The sequence below is a fragment of the Carcharhinus amblyrhynchos genome, chromosome 5, assembly GCF_965287045.1.
Source record: "Carcharhinus amblyrhynchos chromosome 5, sCarAmb.v2.hapA, whole genome shotgun sequence".
Lineage (NCBI taxonomy): Eukaryota > Metazoa > Chordata > Chondrichthyes > Carcharhiniformes > Carcharhinidae > Carcharhinus > Carcharhinus amblyrhynchos.
The window spans coordinates 97210298-97230751 of record NC_137328.1 but is presented as its reverse complement, the minus strand read 5'-3'; the positions used below and the strand labels follow the sequence as shown (position 1 = coordinate 97230751).

General features: G+C 42.7%; 1 protein-coding gene across 4 annotated transcripts in view; it reads right to left on the bottom strand.

Moving 5' to 3' along the window:
• The window catches only part of arhgef28a (Rho guanine nucleotide exchange factor (GEF) 28a), a 393722-nt gene that overhangs the window by 323440 nt on the left and 49828 nt on the right, over positions 1-20454 (bottom strand). For all 4 annotated transcript variants that reach the window (XM_080189269.1, XM_080189270.1, XM_080189271.1 and 1 more), the window contains exons 2-3: positions 13038-13081; positions 1248-1395 (exon numbers count right to left, since the gene is read on the bottom strand). In XM_080189269.1, the coding sequence (XP_080045395.1) occupies positions 1248-1395; positions 13038-13070 (181 nt within the window). In that variant the 5' untranslated portion in view covers positions 13071-13081. The remainder of the gene's footprint in view (positions 1-1247; positions 1396-13037; positions 13082-20454) is intronic.

Below are 20454 nucleotides of genomic sequence, written 5' to 3'. Positions count from 1 at the left end.
ACCCAAGCCCTGTAACCTCATGTATTTACCTCCAGCCTCCACATCTTGGGACAATAAGGGGCAATTTAGCATGGCCAATCAATCTAACATGCACATCTTTGAAGTGTGGGAGGAATCCAGAGCACCCAGAGGAAACCCATGCAGACACGGAGAGCATGCAAACTCCACACAGGCAATCATCCAAGGCTGGAATCGAACATGGTTCTGTGGTGCTGTGAGGCAGCAGTGATGACCACTGTGCCACCATACCACTTCTCAAACTACTATGGTTGGGATTTGAACTCAAGTCTCTAAAACATTAGTCCAGGGCTCTGTATAACTAGCCCAGTAACATAAAGACTCTGGTTTTAAAATTCTCTTCTCCATTTTCAAATCGCTGCAGGGCCTCACACCACCCCCCCACCCTCCCCATCTCTGTAATCTCCTCCAGCCTAAGGCTTCTTGAGCTGCCCTGATTTTACTGCTCCACCACTAGTAAACCTGCTTGCAATTCACCATATCCTAAACGTTGGAATTTCCTCTCTGCCTCTGGATCTCACCTTCTTCCTTTAAGGGCACTCCTTAAAAGCTATCTCTTTGTCCAAGCTTTGGTCATCTTACCTAATATTTCCTTCTGTGCCTTGGTGTCATATTTCATTTTAGAATACGCCTATGAAGCTCCTTGGGAAATGTTATTATGTTATTGTGCTTTACAAATACAAGGTGGTGTCATGCAGTTTTATTTATGTTGCTCTGAAAGATTAGATTCCTAATCTTGTCAATGTCCTAAATGAATGGCATATGCTGAGTTTGATAAAGGAGACCCTGGCAGTATTTTCAATATCAGTTTCAGATACAAGGAAACAAAACTACTTTCACCATCTACATTTTCACTACTTTCCATATCCATGACCACTACCATCTCGAAGGCCAAGAGCAGCAGCTACCTGGGAACACCACCACCTCGACATTTCTCTCCAAGTCACTCACCATTCTGACCTGGAAATACATCAGCGCCGTTCCTTCACTGTCACTGAGTCAAAATCCTGGAATTCCCTCCCTAACAGCATTGTGGGTGTACCTAAATCTCAGGGTTCAAGAGGGCAGCCCACCACTACCTTCTCAAGGGCAACTAGGGAGGGATGGTCTAGCCAACAACACCCACATCCCATTAAATGAATTTAAAAATAACTCATATTGGTCACTCAAAAAAAATTGCATGTATTTTTAAATCATATTTAATAAAATATCCAGTTCTGCATACTTACCTGGAACAACCGACTCCAGTGTCTTAGCATTAAGTCTTTGTGCCACAGTTACATGCATTTGGCTTGAACCCTCATATACAAAGTATAATTGTACATCCTCAGGTAAAGAACAGGCCTGTTCAAACACTGCTAGCATAGACTCCTGCCCCTGAAAACAAAAACACATCTAATCATTCACGTTACATGAGAAACTATTTCAGAATAAATACAACAATTAGTTCTCATGCACAGATTAAAATTATGTTGGCTGATGAGCCTTGTACAGCAATTCAACTACTTACTGCAGGAAGATATTGGTGTGCTATTACTTCATAAGAAGAAATTGCAGAATCTCACAGGACAGAAGGGGCACTTTGGTCCATCGAATCTGCACCGACATGCAAGAAGCATCTGACCTACCTATCTAATCTCATTTACCAGCACTTGGCCCATAACCTTGAATGTTATGAGATGTACCTACTCAAGAATGACCCTTTAACTAAGGGACCAGCTGCTCCCTATCCAAACTGTTCACGTCCATCATCATTTTTCCTGAATCTTCTAACCTCCGGCTCCTTTTGTGCAGACAGAGATCAGAGAAGGTGACAGGTTATGAAAACCTGGAGTGAGCCTCTTGTGACATTTTCTTTTAGATTTTAAGTGCAAATCCATCCTATATGAAAGTCAGAAGGCTGCAAGCAGAATGTTCCCAAAAATAGACAGAGTGGCGTAGTGGGTGGGAGAATAGGCAATGAAGCCGTCAGCCCAGTGGTGGCTTTCCCTGCTGTACTGTTCAGCTCATAACTGGAAAACAATGAAGGGGAGGTCGCCACAAAGTCACGCTGGCAGTCAGGCTCCAATTCAGCCCTCCCTCCAGCAACTTCAAGGATCTGGGCACCTTTTTCTTAATTAAACATAGAAAACGTGCCTCCCAAACACCCCCACCCCCGCCAAAATTCTCCACCCCGGCAAAGCCGATGTGAATGGACATTCTAATAGAGTTGGGGAATCAGAGAATCATGGAAACCCTACAGTGCAGAAAGAAGGCATTTGGCCCATTGAGTCTGCATTGACCACAATTCCACCCAGGCCATACCTCCATATCCCCACACATTTATCCATTAATCCCTCTAACCTATGCATCTCAGGATACTAAGGGGCAATTTTAGCATGGCCAACCAACCTTAACTTCACATCTTTGGACTGTGGGAGGAAACCGGAGCACCCAGAGGAAACCCATGCAGAGACGAGGAGAATGTGTAAACTCCACACAGACAGTGACCCAAGCAGGGAATTGAACCCAGGTCTCTGGAGCTGTGAAGCAGCAGTGCTAACCGCTGTGCTACCATGCCACCCACAGGGAGGAGCTTATCAGGCATAAAGATCTGATTTGATTAAAAGCGGAGGAATTTAGAGTAGCTAAGAGCAGTGGGCGAGAAGAGGATTGGGAGAGGTTTAAATGTCAACAAAGATTGACAAAAAAGTTGATAAAGGAGGGTAGAAGAAGCTATGAAGCTGGGCTAGCGCTTAATATAAAAAAAGATAGCAAGAGTTTTTATAAATATATAAAAAGGAAGAGGCTGGCTAGGGTGAACGTTGGTCCCTTAGCGGATGAGAAAGGGGACCTAGTGGTAGGGGATGGGGATATGGCTAAGGTCTTGAATAACTTTTTTGTTTCTGTCTTCACGGAGGAGGACGTGAATAATTTGCCGGGTGTTAGCGATGGAAAGGTGGTAGGACTGGAGGGTCTTAATGACATTACTGTTACTAGAGAGGTGGTGCGCAACAGACTGGAGGGGCTGATTGTGGACAAGTCCCCAGGACCGGATGGAATGCATCCGAGGGTTCTGAAAGAAATGGCGGAGGTGATAGTGGATGCCTTGGTGGTTATTTTCCAGACGTCGCTGGATTCCGGGGAAGTGCCGGAGGATTGGAAAACGGCTAATGTTACGCCGTTGTTTAAGAAGGGTGCCAGGCAAAAGGCGGGGAATTACAGGCCGGTTAGTTTAACGTCTGTGGTAGGTAAAATGTTAGAATCCGTCATTAAGGAGGAAATTGCGAGGCATCTTGAAGGGAATTGCTTGATAGGGCAGACGCAACACGGTTTCATTAAAGGGAAGTCGTGTCTGACAAATTTACTGGAGTTCTATGAGGATGTGTCTAGGGCGGTGGATAGAGGAGAGCCGGTGGATGTGGTCTTTCTGGATTTTCAGAAGGCGTTTGATAAGGTACCTCACAAGAGGTTACTGCAGAAGGTCAGAGGACATGGAGTTGGGGGTAGGGTGTTAGCGTGGATAGAGGATTGGTTGTCAAATAGGAGGCAGAGAGTGGGGGTCAATGGGTGCTATTCGGATTGGCGGTTGGTGACTAGTGGGGTGCCCCAGGGGTCGGTGCTGGGGCCTCAGCTATTTACCATTTATATAGATGATCTGGAGGAGGGAACCGAGTGTAGGGTGTCGAAATTTGCTGATGACACCAAGATTGGGGGAAAGGCAAATTGTGCGGAGGGTGTGGAGAGTCTGCAGAAGGATCTAGATAGGCTGGGCGAATGGGCCAGGAAATGGCAAATGGAATTTAATGTTGGCAAGTGTGAGGTGGTCCACTTTGGTAGGAAGAATGGTAGGAAGGACTATTACTTACGTGGCGAAAAACTGCAGCAGGCGACGGTGCAGAGGGACCTCGGGGTCCTTGTGCATGAGTCGCAAAAACCCAGCCTGCAGGTGCAGCAGGTGGTCAGGAAGGCGAATGGGATGCTGGCCTTCATAGCGAGGGGGATTGAATATAAAAGTAGGGAGGTCTTGCTGCAGCTGTATAGGGCATTGGTGAGGCCGCAGCTGGAGTACTGTGTGCAGTTTTGGGCGCCGCACCTGCGCAAGGATATTTTGGCCTTGGAGGGAGTGCAGAGGAGGTTTACTAGGCTGATACCGGAGTTGAGGGGGTTGAGCTATGAGGAGAGGCTGAATAAACTAGGCTTGTACTCGTTAGAGTTTAGAAGAATGAGGGGAGATCTCATTGAGACGTATAAGATGATGAATGGGATGGATAGGATAGAGGTGGAAAGACTCTTCCCGCTCAAAAAAGACAGTAGGACTAGGGGGCACAGCCTCAAGATAAAGGGGGGGCGGTTCAGAACGGAGTTGAGGAGGAACTTCTTCACTCAAAGGGTGGTGAATCTCTGGAATTCTCTGCCCGTTGAAGTGGTGGAGGCTGCCTCGCTAAATATTTTTAAGAAGCGGGTTGATGGGTTTTTGATAAGAGAAGGGATTAAGGGTTATGGGGAGAGGGCGGGAAAGTGGAACTGAGCCACGACAGATCAGCCATGATCTTATTGAATGGCGGGGCAGGCTCGAAGGGCCAGATGGCCTACTTCTGCTCCTATTTCTTATGTTCTTATGTTCTTATGTTCTTATTATTATCACATGTATTGGTATACAGTGAAAAGTATTGTTTCTTGTATGCTATACAGATAAAGCATACCGTTCATAGAGTACATAGGGAGAAGAAAGAAGAGGATGCAGAATATAGTGTTGCAGTTACAAACAGGGTGAGGAAAAAGATCAGTTCAATATATACTAGGTCCATTCAAAAGTCTGATAGCAGCAGGGAAAAAGTTGTTCTCAAGTCAATTGGTATATGTCCTCAGATTTTTGTATCTAGTAGGTATTCCAACATTGAGCGTCAGGATTTCTGTTATATCAATGACTGCTGGGGGAGCGCACAACCTCTGTTCTGGGTCTCCTGCGGGGTTTTCTGCTCTCGCTGTCAATCCCACCCGACAAAAATAGGAGCAAAAATCCCCACCAAGGCTTTAAATTTTGCGCAAAACAATACAGAGAGCACCACTGATCCAACTGTCTCATGTACATCTCGTTAATACAGTTCATTATTAAACCCTCTTATCTTTCCCCATCCTTTGCCATTGTCATATAATACTTGTACAAAGCAGCCTGAATCCAAAGAAAAAGATCAGAGGTCATTGAAAAGTAGGATCATCTTTTAGAAAACCAGCCCCTTCTGAGAAACAGAGTAATGCTGCATTTCATTTTGCCATGAATGATAAAATGTTGATGCTAGCCTAGGTATTTCCAGCAATAAATTTGAATTCAAAGATAGTCATAACAGAAAATATAGAAACCTCAAAATATTGATTAGCATATGTTACAAATTTGTGGCTTATGAAAATAAGTGCTGCAGCCTTATTGTGGATTACCTTTACTGTCTTTAGTTCCACAGCTTTGAATCTGCTGACTCTCGCTTTTAAGCCAGTTAACAGATGGTACACAATGAAAATAAATGCCAATGGAAAACGGCTGCTACTTTACAGCTGACAGTAATCCTTTGATGTGCAATTTTCAAGCATAATGCAAACTGTCAATACAAATACTTTCAGACACAGCACGTTCAAGATATTGTCAAAAATTTAAGGCCACAAGCCATTTATTAACATTGCATCATTATGCTTTGAAATAAAATCACCTGGGGGCGATTCTCCCACCCTACTGCATTAATTTATTAGCGAAGCAGGCCGGGAGATTCAGTGGGTCAGGATTAGCGTAACCCGCGCTGGGCATCTGGCCCTGAGCACCTCTGCCAACGACAGATTTCTTGCACCATCAGTTCCGCGACAGAAATTGGCATGGAGCTGCATTAGGTATGCAGGGGGGATTTTGATATAATTTAAATATGATTCGCAAGCCCTGGACTGAAGCCTCCGAGCCCGCTAGCTTCTTCCCTCCCAGCTAGGAGTGGTTCACACCAGCGAGGTTTAGAGTAGCTCATCACTTCTGGCAAGCTAGCGGCCTGACCCCAGAGGAGGGAGGGGAGTGGAGGGAGGGGAGTGGGGCAAGGGGGCAATCTGGGCCCAGCAGGCATTGGCACCTTGCTCCTTGGCAGGGCCAGCCTGTACCACTAACACTACCCAATGCCAGGGAGGACATTGGCATTGCCCATTGGGCATGGGGCAGGGCCTATGGGTAAGTCAATCAGTGGAGATCGGGGGTCCTGCTTCCACTCTGCAGACAGGATTGGTGGGGGAGGGAGGACAACGATCAGGGCTGGTGGGGGAGCGGGTCAGCCTGCTGGGGGATGTCAACACTGCCCACTGGGGTGGCAGTTGTGGGGAGGGTGTCATCTCTGGGCCCAGACATGGTCGGGAAGGCAAGCGATCTGGCCTTGGGCGAATGGGAGTGCCGATGATGTGGGGGATGTGGGGCTGGCCAGTAATCGGGAGGCCGGCAGTGAGGGGCATGCGCCGATCTTGGAGCTGACAGATTGACACATGCACATGGCCTGCTCAGCACTACGCTGCCGGCCTCTCCAATGAAAATAGGCGCTGCCCATTGATTTTCAGTGTGATTTATGCAAGTGCACACTGCAATGCAGAGTGTGGGAGATTTACTTTTAAATTCTCACTGAAGAAACCAGAGCAAATTCAGCACTTAGATTTTTTTTTTGGTGAGGATCAACCCCCTGGTGTCAGTCAAGAATTGTGCTGTAACTTTGCTGCTGCCTATTCAGAGGTAATCCTGGCTTAGGTCCTGTCCACATCCATACCTTCCACTTAAGAAAATCTAAATATGCCAAAATATCTACTCAACAATTGTTTAAGAAAAACACAGGAAGACATGTAGGAAAAAAGTCACCAACAATAACAGCAGAGTAACGTGACTAAGACAGGAAACTTCACCGACATCTCACTTCCTAGAAATATTTCAGATAGTTTCAATGCTCCTATAGTAATTGATGAATAGTGCTGGTCTGAATTGGTTTGAACTTTCTAATGCAACTAAACGTACATTTAAACACTGAAATATTTAATATACATGCCTGCAATTGGAAATGCAACACTCTAATCATTCTTATTCCATCTGTTAGATATCCTTAGAGATTTTAAATTTATAATTTTCTGTGCTTCTGCCTGTGGCAATCAAAATGCTTGCACGACAAAGGTTATAAATATTTTGCAAACTCTCTCTAACTTCAGTAAACACACCTCATTTTCCAAGTGGAATTGACTGCAGACTGCTTGTTTTCACTTTTCTCAATGCCATCCACTTGAACTGATCCAACATCGAGATTCTTGATGCATCTTTAACTTTGGGATGTATTAAACTGCACAAGATTTTCTTTGCACCATATGGAACCAATAGTACTCGAGCCCAAAAGCCTGACTATTGACTTTAATCTACATTGGCTACTGACCAAGCAAGACAAGAATGAGCAATCCCAGCAGCCTTGGGATTACACTGAGAGTGCAGAGCAAATCAAACCGAAAAATATGTTTCAAATCAAAACAAATGACATTTCTATTCTCTTTAAACACGGTGCAGTGCAAAAGCTCTTTGATGTTAGAAAGTCACTTACCCATCAGAAATTAAGCATTTTAATTCTGCAAACAGGTGTTCCAATATAAGAGACAAAAGACATCATTGGCTTTGACTCTAAAGATATAGAATACAAAAGCCAGGAATTGGACTGATATGAAACCTCTGCTCAGCTGTAAGTGGAATGACTTTTCACAGCTTGGATCACTCCATTCCAGGAATAATATAAAAGCAATAGAAAAAATGCAGTGTAGTTTAGAATGAGGAGTGGATGATGCCATGGATGGAGGGGTCACAGCAGAAACTTCAGGCCTTCTTCATTAGAGCCAAAAAGGTTAGAAGGTAATTTGACAGAATACTTCAAAAGGTTGTGAAATGGTTTTGCCCATATTATAATTAGGTAAATAATGGTCAGTTATTTCTACTGGTCAAAAAGACAGCAATGATAGGGCATAAATTTCAGATAACCACCAAAAAAATTGAAATTAAAAAACAGAGGCAGTTCAAATCTGGAACAGCTATCACAACCCATTGTAAAATAATTTATCAACTCTTCTTTAACAAAGGACATTTGATAACTGTTTCAAGATAGAGGAACAGTAAAGGGGATGTGAACTTGAATAGGTGACACAAATGGAACAAAACAGGAGCACAGACTACATGTTAGACACAATGGTCTGTTTCTTTCATAAGATTATATGATCCTATCAGTCATTTGACACAAGTAAAATGTGCAGGAAGCAGATATATAGAACTGATGAAAGCCAGGGTGTTCCTTTTATTACTTCCATGGCAAAAAATGGATTTGTGTACTCTTCAAAATTAATTACAGATGAGCTTCCCTTTGTTCCTCTGAAAGTCTTTGGCAAGTATTGGGTGGAATGTGAAAGGGGAAGAGAACAGAAATGTGAATGAGCGTGCACGCAAGTGGAAGAGAGAAGGTCTGGTCAAAAGAGTATAGCAGAGAAGTATTCCACTGTGGAATAGGAACAAGCAGAAGTTGAATAGGTCTGTTTAAGAGCAGAGAAGGTTAAGGAGCGATCCAAGAGAAGTATTAAAAAATTTGGTCAAGGTAAACTTACAGGAGATGCTGAATATATTTTCCTTCAGCTTTCACTGAAGGGGATTGCAAAGATCAGAGGTCAGTGCAATAATTTTAAATTTATGATGGAATGAAAGGAGACAGTAGCTATTATTTAAGCAAGACAGCATCCCAGGTCCAAGTGGGACTCCATTCACAGATATTCAAGGAAACAAGAGAAAGATAGCAGAAGCACCAGTATCAATACTTTTAAAAAAGACTAGGAAAAGGAATAGAGCCAAACCATTGGCAAAATAGAAAATGCAATCCCAAATGTGATGGAAATAATCCAGGGGATCGTGAACCAGTTTGCTTAATTTGATGGTAACACAAATAGTAGAATCTTCATAAAATTTGTTAAATTCATTAATGATAAACTTTGATGTACAGTGGATTATAAGCAACTAGACTATATATAAATTTTTCCTTCTTTCAAATTGTCAATTCTTGAAATGCAAAAAACATTTGTAGATTGCCAAGATTCCATACTTGAAAATGGTTATTGGTTAATATTATCATATTCACAGTCTACCTAAAGTTCATTTTCTTTCTGATCCATCACAAGGCTTTTATGGTGTACCCAAATTAATACCTGATCTGATTACACCCATTGTCTGAGAAACATCAGCATCAGGGGAACAATGTTCTATGCCTGCAGAATAAGTTGGGGTAGATGCCACACAGCAGCTTGTGGAGCTAGTTCTGATATTATAAACCACTGTTCTCAAAATCCACTGACGATGGTATGCCCTCAGGTTTGCAAATCCTGAGTCACTGAACATGTCATCTAATGGAGAATAGTTCAAATTGCAAGTCCAAGAATGTACCTTTTCACGTGACAGTGCTCGGTCACAGATGATGACCCCCTAGAAGAGGACCGCCCCGCCAGTCTAGGGTATATGATGTAGCTACACTCCCCTGCTAGGCTAAACCTCCAAGACCACATGAACAAAATTGCCACTGTGGTCAAAGCACGAGCTTCTAAATTATATATGTATATACAAGCACAGTGGCCCACAGAAATGAAGCCTCTACATACAGTGATTAACATACAGTCCTTGTATTGTTGGCTTTCATGTACCTTAAGCTTCTGGTCTCAATTATGGTATGCATTAAGACACAATGGCCACTCTGCAGTGCTCTCAACTGATACAGGTTTTAAAATACCACTGAGAGCAACCTGGAAACAGGAGCACATGGGTGTGTCTGCAAACCCATTTGGCTGGAGGTAGTCTTGCGTGCCAAGACAAAACCAAGGGGAACAAAGGAAATACCAAAAAAGTGGTACACACCCTCTTAAAACTATTTATTGCACATTCAACAGGATAATATTAACTTCAATGCACGTTGCAAAACGGAGTACAACATGGACTTCTAACAACTGCATAAATCATTCAGTCTTCCAACTCAATGACGAAATGGGAAGGCCAGAGAAACCATAAGTGGCATGTGAACTAGCCAGTTTACATTTACTTTTTTTTAAAGTAAAGATGGCAGGGTGGATGGATTTGAATTATTGATTTTATATTTTAAGAAAGTTTTTTTAGTCTTGCCAGCTTTTTAATGATAAGAATCCCATTTGTCATTCTTCTACCTCACCCGCAGATGGAATTCTCTGGTCCTGCTGCAGCGAATGGAGATTTGGCTGAGCGTCAAATTCCTCATTTTCGCTGGCAGTGGTGGCGGGATATGTGATATTGGAGAATTCTAGCCAAGTTCTTAGAAAGGACACTTTTCAACCAATGTATAAATTAAACTTTAAAAATTTAGCAGAAAAGCTACAATCAAAAAATATAGATTGGAATTGATGCTACTATTATGCATAATTTATTTTGTTTTTAGCCAAGTGATAAAGTAAAGCGGGTACTCATGTTCAACTCAAACACGTCCTAACCAAATGCAGCAAAAACATTTTCTGTCCCTAGGACATGCTTTAAACCACAGTTCAAAAAAAGCATTGCTTACTTGCAGTTGATGTGGTGTACATGGATTAAAGCAGTTGATGTGGTGTATATGGATTTCAGTAAAGCATTTGATAAGGTTCCCCATGGTAAGCTATTGCAGAAGATATGGAGGCATGGGATTGATGGTGATTTTGTGGTTTGGATCAAAAATTGGCTAGCTGTAAGAAGACAGAGGGTGGTGGTTGACGGGAAATGTTCATCCTGGAGTTCCATTACTACTGGTGTACTGCAAGGATCTGTTTTGGGGCCACTGCTGTTTGTTATTTTTATAAATGACCTGGATGAGGGCGTAGAAGGATGGATTAGTAAATTTGCAGATGACACTAAAGTCGGTGGAGTTGTGGACAGTGGGGAAGGACCTCGCAGGTTACAGAGGGACATAGACAATCTGCAGAGCAAGGCTGAGAGGTGGCAAATGGAGCTTAATGCAGAAAAGTGTGAAATGATTCACCTTGGAAGGGGTAACAGGAAAACAGAGTACTGGGCTAATGGCAAGTTACTTGGTAGCGTGGATGAGCAGAGAGATCTCGGTGTCCATGTGCATAGATCCCTGAAAGTTGGCACCCAGATTGATAGGGTTGTTAAGAAGATGTACGGTGTGTTAGCTTTTATTGGTAGAGAGATTGAGTTTTGGAGCCATGAGGTCATGTTGCAGCTGTACAAACTCTGGTGCAGCCGCACTTGGAGTATTGCGTCCAGTTCTGGTCGCCGCATTATAGGAAGGATGTGAAATTATTGGAAAGGGTGCAGAGGAGATTTACCAGGATGTTGCCTGGTATGGTGGGAAGATCTTATGAGGAAAGGCTGAGAGACTTGAGACTGTTTTCGTTAGAGAGAAGGTTAAGAGGTGACTTAATAGAGGCATATAAGATGATCAGAGGATTAGATAGGATGGACGGTGAGGGTCTTTTTCCTCAGATGGAGATGGCTAGCACAAGGGGACATAGCTTTAAATTGAGGGGTGACAGATATAGGACAGATGTTAGGAGGTAGTTTCTTTACTCAGAGAGTAGTAAGGGTGTGGAATGCCCTGCCTGCAATAGTAGTGGACTCCCCAACATTAATAGCATTTAAATGGTCATTGGATAAACATATGGATCATATTAAAATAGTATAGGTTAGATGGGCTTTAGATTGATTTCACCGGTCGGCGCAACATTGAGGGCCGAAGGGCCTGTACTGCGCTGTAATGTTCTATATTTTATGTACTTCACCAATGGTGTGATATCTTTTCCCCATTCATCACTGTGCCAACAATAACTGTAAGAAGTCTCACAACACCAAGTTAAAGTCCAACAGGTTTATTTGGTAGCACAAGCTTTCGGAGCACTGCCCTTCATCGGATGAATGGTAGCATTGAGATTCCAATTAAACCTGTTGGATTTTAACCTGGTATTGTGAGACTTCTTATTCTGCCTATCCCAGTCCAACGCTGGCATCTCCACATCATGCCAACAATAACTTGCACATATGTCATTAATGTATAAAAACTCCCAAGGCACTTCACAGAGAAGTGTATTCAAAAAAACACATGCCAAAAGAGGAGATTTTAAGAAAGATGATCAGGAGCTTAATCAAAGGCGATGGGTTTTAAGAAAGGTCCTAATGGAATAAAAGAGGGTAGAAAGGCAAAGGGATTTTTAGAAAGAATGTTGGATTATAGAGTCTAAGCACTGAAAGCAGAAATGGTGGAGCTAACACTCGGCAAGGGGTGTAACAGTAACAGGGATAAAGGTTTGGTTTTTCATCTTCGAAGTTGGTAGCACGAGTGGGGAAATTTCCCAGCTCAGTGCACTCTCCTCAGGAGAACATGCCTGCAGAGGTGCGGTTTTTGTTCTGAGGGATGGCTAGTGCCAAGAATAGAGTCATAGAATCCTTACAATTCAGCCCATCGAGCCTATACCAACAACAATCCCAGGTATTTACCTGCTAATCCCCCTGACACTATGGGGCAATTTATCATGGCCAATCAACCTAACCTGCAAATCTTTGGAGTGTAGGAGGAAATCGGAGCACCCAGAGAAAACCCACACTGACATGTGGAGAATGTGTAAACTCCACACAGTCACCTCACCTGAGGCCAAAATTGAACCTGGGTCCATGGCACTGTGAGGCAGCAGTGCTAACCATTGTGCCACTCACATGAACAATGAAGCTTCGCTGAGAGCCCAACCATCCAATACTCTATTGAAACAGCTATGCTCAAAAGAAAATATCACTAAAGAAGTTGTAAGCGCTCAAAATGTTACTCTATTTCTCTTTTCACAGATACTACCATTCCTGCTAAATTTATCTAGCATTTCCTGTTTTTATTATGGAAGATATTGCTCAAATGGCAGCTCTTTCTCGCTGATCAAAGTAATTGGCCTACATTTTCCAGAGGGGCACAGATAAGTCAGAGAGCTGTAGGGCTGAAGGAGATTACAAAAAAAGAAATACTTACATATATTGGCACTTCATGGTGGCTTAGCTCCATCTCTTCTGCATCTGTGAATAAGAAGAGAAAAAATGTTTACAATTTCTACAGTTAAATATGCAGAGAGACTATTATTTTGCAGCATGTTAACATGCATATTGATAGGCAAAGTAATTGTGCCTCCAAGGCAGCAAAGGGGCAGGGTGAGGAGACAAGTCCTAACAAACAGTGTGGCATGGATTCTGAACCTAATAACACTATTCAAATTTTCCATCATGTTTAAACTGTCAATGCTTAACATCCCTCGTGAAGAATTCAGAATTAGTTTGACCAATTACACATTCAACAATGCATTTATTGCACCACAAGTACCTGTACTTCAAGCTACACTTCTCCAATATTTTAGTGGCCCGAATCTTGTGGTCAGTCATAAAGCAGAAGTGTTCACCACTAACCATGTGAAAAAAAAACTATGAACTTACCTTTTCTTTCCAAGCTGGTGTGGGTCCAATTCTGAAATGACTATTCACACATTGCTGGTGAAGCCACATTCCTTCTGATGTCATAGGTTGAAGATAAGCCCTCAAAGTCTGATGACACTCAGCTAAATCTCACTACCTTCTCTCAAACCGTCCACTTTCCCCTTTATCATCAGACAACACAGCTCAGCAGAAATTTCCTCCAACTAAATATTAGGTGATCAAAGTAATTGGCCTACATTTTCCAGCCCCGCCCACCATTGAAATTTTCTGATCCCACCGAAAGTCAATGGACTTTTGGCTGGCCTGCTGCATTTCCCTTGGCGGGTCCCACCACAGGGAGGCTGGAAAATCCCAGCCTTTGTCTTTGATCCCAGCACAAACTCATCTCCCCAGTCCTTTGGGAACTGCCAGAGGCTGAACCAGACTGCTCGTTACCTTGATGTTATATCTCACCCAGGGAGAGCTTTTGACTCAATAACTAGACCATCATAAGAACATAAGAAATAGGAGCAGGAGTAGGCCATCTAATCCTTCAAGCCTGCCCCACCATTCAATAAGATCATGGCTGATCTGAAGTGGATCAGTTCCACATTCCCGCTTTCTCCCCATAATCCTTAATTCCCTTGTCTATCAGAAATCTATCTACCTGTGACTCAAATATATTCAATGAGGTAGCCTCCACCACTTCAATGGGCAGAGAATTCCAGAGATTCACCACCCTTTGAGTGAAGAAGTTCCTCGTCAACTCTGTTCTAAACTGCCCCCCCCCTCTTATTTTGAGGCTGTGCCCTCTAGTTCTGTTTTCCTTTCTAAGCAGAAAGAATCTCTCCACCTCTATCCTATCTAGCCCCTTCATTATCTCGTACGTCTCAATAAGATACCCCCTTAGCCTTCTAAACTCCAACGAGTATAGGCCCAGTCTATTCAATCTCTCCTTATAAGCTAACCCCCTCATCTCCGGTATCAGCCTGGTGAACCTTCTCTGTACTCCCTCCAAGGCCAATATATCCTTTCACAAATAAGGGGACCAAAACTGCACACAGTACTCCAGTTATAAGGGGACCCAAACTGCACACAGTACTCCAGTTATTTGATCACTAAGATCAAATCTCCAAACAGCATCTGACTGCACTCCTGCCACAGCTCATCTCCTGTGGAAAACCTCATTCATGCTCACTCCCTTTTCAAAGGCACTCTCCATTTCCCCCACAGAGACACGCCTCCTCAGAAATACTCCCTCTCCACAAGCCCCTTTGTAAGTGACACAATGCCTCTTTCCCATGAAACTTAGTCAATAGTTCAAAATCCAATGAAGCAATGAAGCCTGCCTTCATCAACACATTCGAAAAAATGACAAGCATTTGTGAAGTTTGTATGTAATACATCACTACAAATTTAAAGGGGGAGAGGGGCACAGGGAGACAAAAAAACCCTATAAAAGGAGGCTCCCTATAATATCACATTACATGTTCTACCACTAGAGTGCATTACCAATCCATCTGATAGTGAGGCTCCCTCTAAGTTTTGGGAACATATCACTCAACATTTCAATTCATTCCTTAATCTTTGACCTTTGGACAGGTTTGGTCTTCTGCAAGTTTTATTTGACCCGAAATCTGTATAATTTTCCAAGCTATGCATGTTTCAATATAATGCCCAAATGGAAGTTCATTCCAATCCCAGAAACCAACTGCTAAATACTTGCAATATTGATCAATTTGAAAACATGTTTGACTGAATGGGAGTAGCGGTAAGAACAACATACTACATACTTTATTTTGTTCAATAATTCCTTGAATTTTGCATTCTGCATTCTCTAGAGGGCACAAGATTACAAGATTGCAAGGAAACTCAATTCGAAAATAATTATGATTCGTTTTTTTGTCCTCTTGGCACCCAATTAAATCAAAAGCTTTTGCCAAACATTCAAAAGTGAAGACCAGAATTCTACTCTACAGTTAGCAATTGGTAGCATTTACCCATAAAGGCATCTCCCATTAGACTGACAATGATACACAACATGCAATAATTACAGACCGATGGTGACAGCCATCTGTGAATGTTGGAGGAAATAATTTGCAAAATACTTTGTAGTTGAGTTAACAATATTTCTCACAGATATACAGTATAGTTCTGATTGTGTTGTTTTATGAAATCTAAAGGAGAACTTTCACTCTTTGGAGATGATTATCACTTGGCCTAGATACAAATACAATTTTGTATAAATGGAAGGTTTCATGCATGCTGAAGTCTACAACGAACCCACTGTCCGACTGGGAAGGATGTTTATGGAGCGACTTCCTCTTCCTCTCAGCAACCAAGCTCAGATTTAACAACAGTCGTGTTACCCTAATCTTGACATTTGGAATAGATGCATGGACCACTATATTTGGCCAATGGTGCCTTTTATGCCAGGAACATGGAAGACAAAGAGTTTGACCCTGCACTCTGATGACTTCACACTTAGTGAGATAACAGCCTTAATGTGAATGATGTGCTGTAGGTATGTTAATTAAGACTGGCGTAGGCCTCAAGGTCTACTTGGATACAAGTAGGGCTTAATGAAGCTCAAATTGGATTGCTACATTACATGGTATTATGTACAAGGCAGAGAAGCCAGGAAATATTGTACATGTACCACAAAGCTCTTCTTGGTGGAATAGGCAATTAATGGTCATCATTCATTCTTCATTTGAGAGCCCAGAGAATGGGGGTCAGCAAGGCATTCAATTGCAAATCTTGTTCTTTTCATTCCCATCCTCTGGATGTGCATCTTACAGCAGAGATGACTAAAATGTGATCACAAGCACAAACCTTGGCTGACTTTCTCACTCCTAATCCAGGGACACTGCAGCCAATTATGTTTCCTCTCTTAACATCCCTAGCTGAAATCAGCTAATTCAAAGAAACTGGAAATCAAACCTGGCAACTTCCTGCTTTTGTATTTTTCAATACTTTATCATGTGGTCTATTTACCATCGGGAGACCGCAACATTGCTTAAAGTCTAGCAAGGCGCTGGGTCATTATGCTGAAATGTTTAGAAACTTTCAGAGACAAAAGAACCAAAATATGTTCTGCCGCTTCCAATGAAACGGACAGTTTTAATAATACTGTTTGATGCATAGTTACTGACTGCAACCTCTACAATCTCATTTTGAAACTTCAAACCCTAAACATTTGAGCTCATTCATTTATTTTGAAGTTATGTTACTGCATTTTTATATTTTAATGCAAGTTCTAAGTCATTAGAAGCCATGGATCTGGCCGCTGTGCCTAGCTAGACAGGCATGTTCATTTTTCAAAAAGATCTTTTTTTGGTTTTTGTTCTGCTATCCAAAATAAACCAAATACCATCTGATCATATTGGCTCCTTTCATGCCCTGAAATGTGGAGCTGTAATTTTGGAGCTAGTGGCAAACAAGTTTATATTTATATAGCATCTTTAAAGATAATAACTCTCCCCACCAGGGTTCTTCACAGAAGAGCCCACCATCACCCCTGACCTGTGTGAAATTTTACAGTGAACGGTGTGGTCACTAGAGACAGATTTGCACCTATTGAGGTCCATATTGGCCATCACTGTTCTACCCACGGCAGGAAGGGGCTCATGCCATGGGGGAACGCCCAGCAGCTTTAGCTGCATGAGCTGGTGTCGGACAGCGGGGTGGGTGGACGGGGGTGGAACCTCCTTTGAAGGTGCCCAATGCCCACCAGAGTCGCCCACGCAAAGTTACTCCTCCCCTTCACTCTTGCCTTCCCCAGCCTCTCAAATCGGGCCCACCTCCGCTCACCGGGACCTGCCAGCCTGACCATGGCAAAATTCCCCCTGCACATACCTTGATTCCTAGCTGCAGTGACAATCTCCATTGGGAACTGTCTGTAGGCCCAGAAGTGGGCACTGTTTCTGCCTGGTACAGGTGGGACACAGAGCTACTGGCCTTCTCACTGTCCCCAATTCACTAGCCCTGAGGAGCAGAAACTCCATCTCCAGCCTATTAACAGCCAATGACTGCCACGGGAGGGTTGGAGGGCTGGGGGAGGGGTGGAAGGCTGAGGGGGGTGGGGTGGATGTCTGATGTGCAGAGACCACACTACCCCATAAAATCCAGTCCATGAAATTGGGCTGCATAAAAGAGATATATCAGATGGCCTACAGCTTAATAAAAATTGCAATGTAAAGAATTTCGAAGCTTAGGCCAGTGAAGGCATAACTACCAATGGGGAAGCCATTAAATTTGGGCTACTCAAAAGGTAAAATTAGATAATCACAGATAGCTAGATGGTTGAACAGATAGAAGAGATTTGTTTGTATTCTTTCACAGGAAGCAAACTTCACTAACAAGGACAGAATTCGTCACCCATTTCTAATTGCCCTTGTGAATGTGGCAGTGAGCTGTCTTCTTAAATGACCGCACCCATCTGATGCAGGTGTACGCACACGCACGCATGTACATGTACACAGCAAAGTGCAAAAACAATGAAAACATTCCTAGACAGCATGGTACAACTTAGAGGGGAACATATGTGTGACGGTGTTTTCATGTTCCTGCAATCATTGTTCTTCTAGGTGGCAGAAGTTGCAGATTGGAAAACCAGGATAACAATTTAAAAGTCAAGATGCTGTCTGATCAGGGGCCACTGTAGGTCAATGAGGGAAGTTAGGAAGCAGGAAGCAGAGTTTTAGATGATCTTGTTTTTAAGGAGGATGGAACATGGGGGACCAGCCAGCAGTATGTTTGAATAAACAGATTTAAAGGTGACAAAAGACATGGTTAAAGATTTCAGCAGCAGATGAACTAAGGCAGGGGTGAGTTGGGTGATGTTAGGGAGATGGTAAAAGGAAATCTTGATGGTGCAGTGAATATGTGGTTGAAAGTTCAGCTCGGGATCAAACATGAAATCCAGGTGCAAGAAGTCTGGTTTAGTCTCAAACAGTTGTCAGGAAAAGGGATGGGGCTGGCAGCTAGGAAACAAAGTTTGGAGCGGGTCCAAAAAGAAAGGCTTTCTGATACTTAATTGAAGGAAATTTCTGCTTATTCACTAGTAAATATCAGGTAAACAATCTGATAGCTTAGTTATGGTGGAGGGGAAGGGAAGGGGTTGCAGGAGCTGGTGGAGAGGTGGTAGTGGTCGTAAATATGAAAACTAATGTGATTTTGGATGATCTCACCAAGAGGCACCATGTGAATGAGGAATAGAAGGGGGCCAAGGACACAGCCTGCTGGGACACCAGGGGTAACAGTATAGGAATAGGGAAGTGTTGCTCTGACTATGATCAGGTAGGTCTAGAATGAAACTAGGCAACAGCAGTTCCATCTAGCTGGACGCTTCCTCAGATATCACAGCACTATTTTGCTCAAGTCTACGTAACATGCTATGAATGCGACTGGCTTCATTCGAATGCCAACTAGCATGAGACCAAAACTAGCACAAAACCCACAAAACAAGCTCAAGATTGTTTTTCTATAAACAAATCCTTTGCTGCTAGATGACTACTTCCTGGAACTAAAAGGGTAATTAATTGATTATTGTTGGCTTCCTACAAAAGAAACCAGTTTAGAATCAACATACGATAACAAATTTCATTTTGGTTAGTAACACACCCAGCACTAAGAGGAACATTGCAAAATTTATCTGGACAACTTCCTAATCAAATGTGATCCCTTTCAACATTAGTGTTGACAAAAATGATTTGGCCAAGTTTTCATTTCACACAACGTACAGTACTATTTAATACCTATTCAATCAAACATCATTGTTGGCTTCACTTGGTAGCACTCTTGCCTCAATCAGAAATTTGTACTTTTACGTCATACTGGACTTCACGCAATTTTGAGAAACACTCCAATATAGCTCAGAGAGAAACGTTAACCTTCAGATAAGATTTAACCAGAGACTCCATTTTTCTATTCGTATACTTGCAAAAGCTTGGCATTATTCAGAGAAAAGCAGTTTTCCCAGCTACTCAGGACAACATTTTTCCCTGTTTGAAGGCCATTAAAAGCAGATTAGCTGATTGTTCACTTATTTGCAGATGTGGGACTACACAAACTACAATTCAAGTCATGTTACAGTAAAGGAGAAGGCCATTTGGCCCAATGTGCCTGCAGCAGCTCTCTGTTATCCTTTTGACAGCAATACCTGCTCTTTTCCCATGGCCATGTACAATTTTTCCCTGTCATAGTGATGAGATTTCAAAAGGGCATTCATTCACTGAAGGGCTTACTGAGGATATAACCAGTGCTACAAAAATGCAAACCAATTTTCCCTTACGCTTAGAGTTGCAGAACAGCGAACCTGTCACAATAACAGAGAAATTTGCTTCTTTGTGATCTGTCAATTTTCAAATCAATCCATTAGCTATCACAAACTCAGCAGAAAGGATGGCTTTGGCACTTAAAATCAATAGCACAGGATTATTCACACAAACATGGCTACATGTGTTAATACACTTACCAAGATCCATTTCTAGCTGCTGGGTTTCTCTGCTGTCTTTGCCAGAGACCAACTTGAAAATTTCCTTGAGCCTCAACATTGATGAAACAGACAACAGAATCAGATATCTTGTGAATCACACCTGACACTGTATCTCAAGCAAGCTTCAGCAAACCATGTCGACAAATTAGCAAATGAAGAAAAATACCGTAACACATACGCATAAATGGCACACTCATCAACAACAGTGAAGGTTCGAAGTTCTCAGTTTGCCATTTTCAAAAGACATCAGTTTCACATTTCAACAAAAGTGCCCAGGACAGGTGGATTGGAGCATTTACTGTTCACTCAACTACACGCATCTCAGCTCACCTGCTGCTGAAACCTTCATGCATTCTTAGTACCACTAGATTTTTCCTTACTCTTTCACGCAACGTGGGCTAGGCCAGCATTTATCATCCATCCCTAATTGCCCTGGAGAAGGTGGTGGTGACCTACCTTTTTGAACTACTGCAGTCCAGGTGCT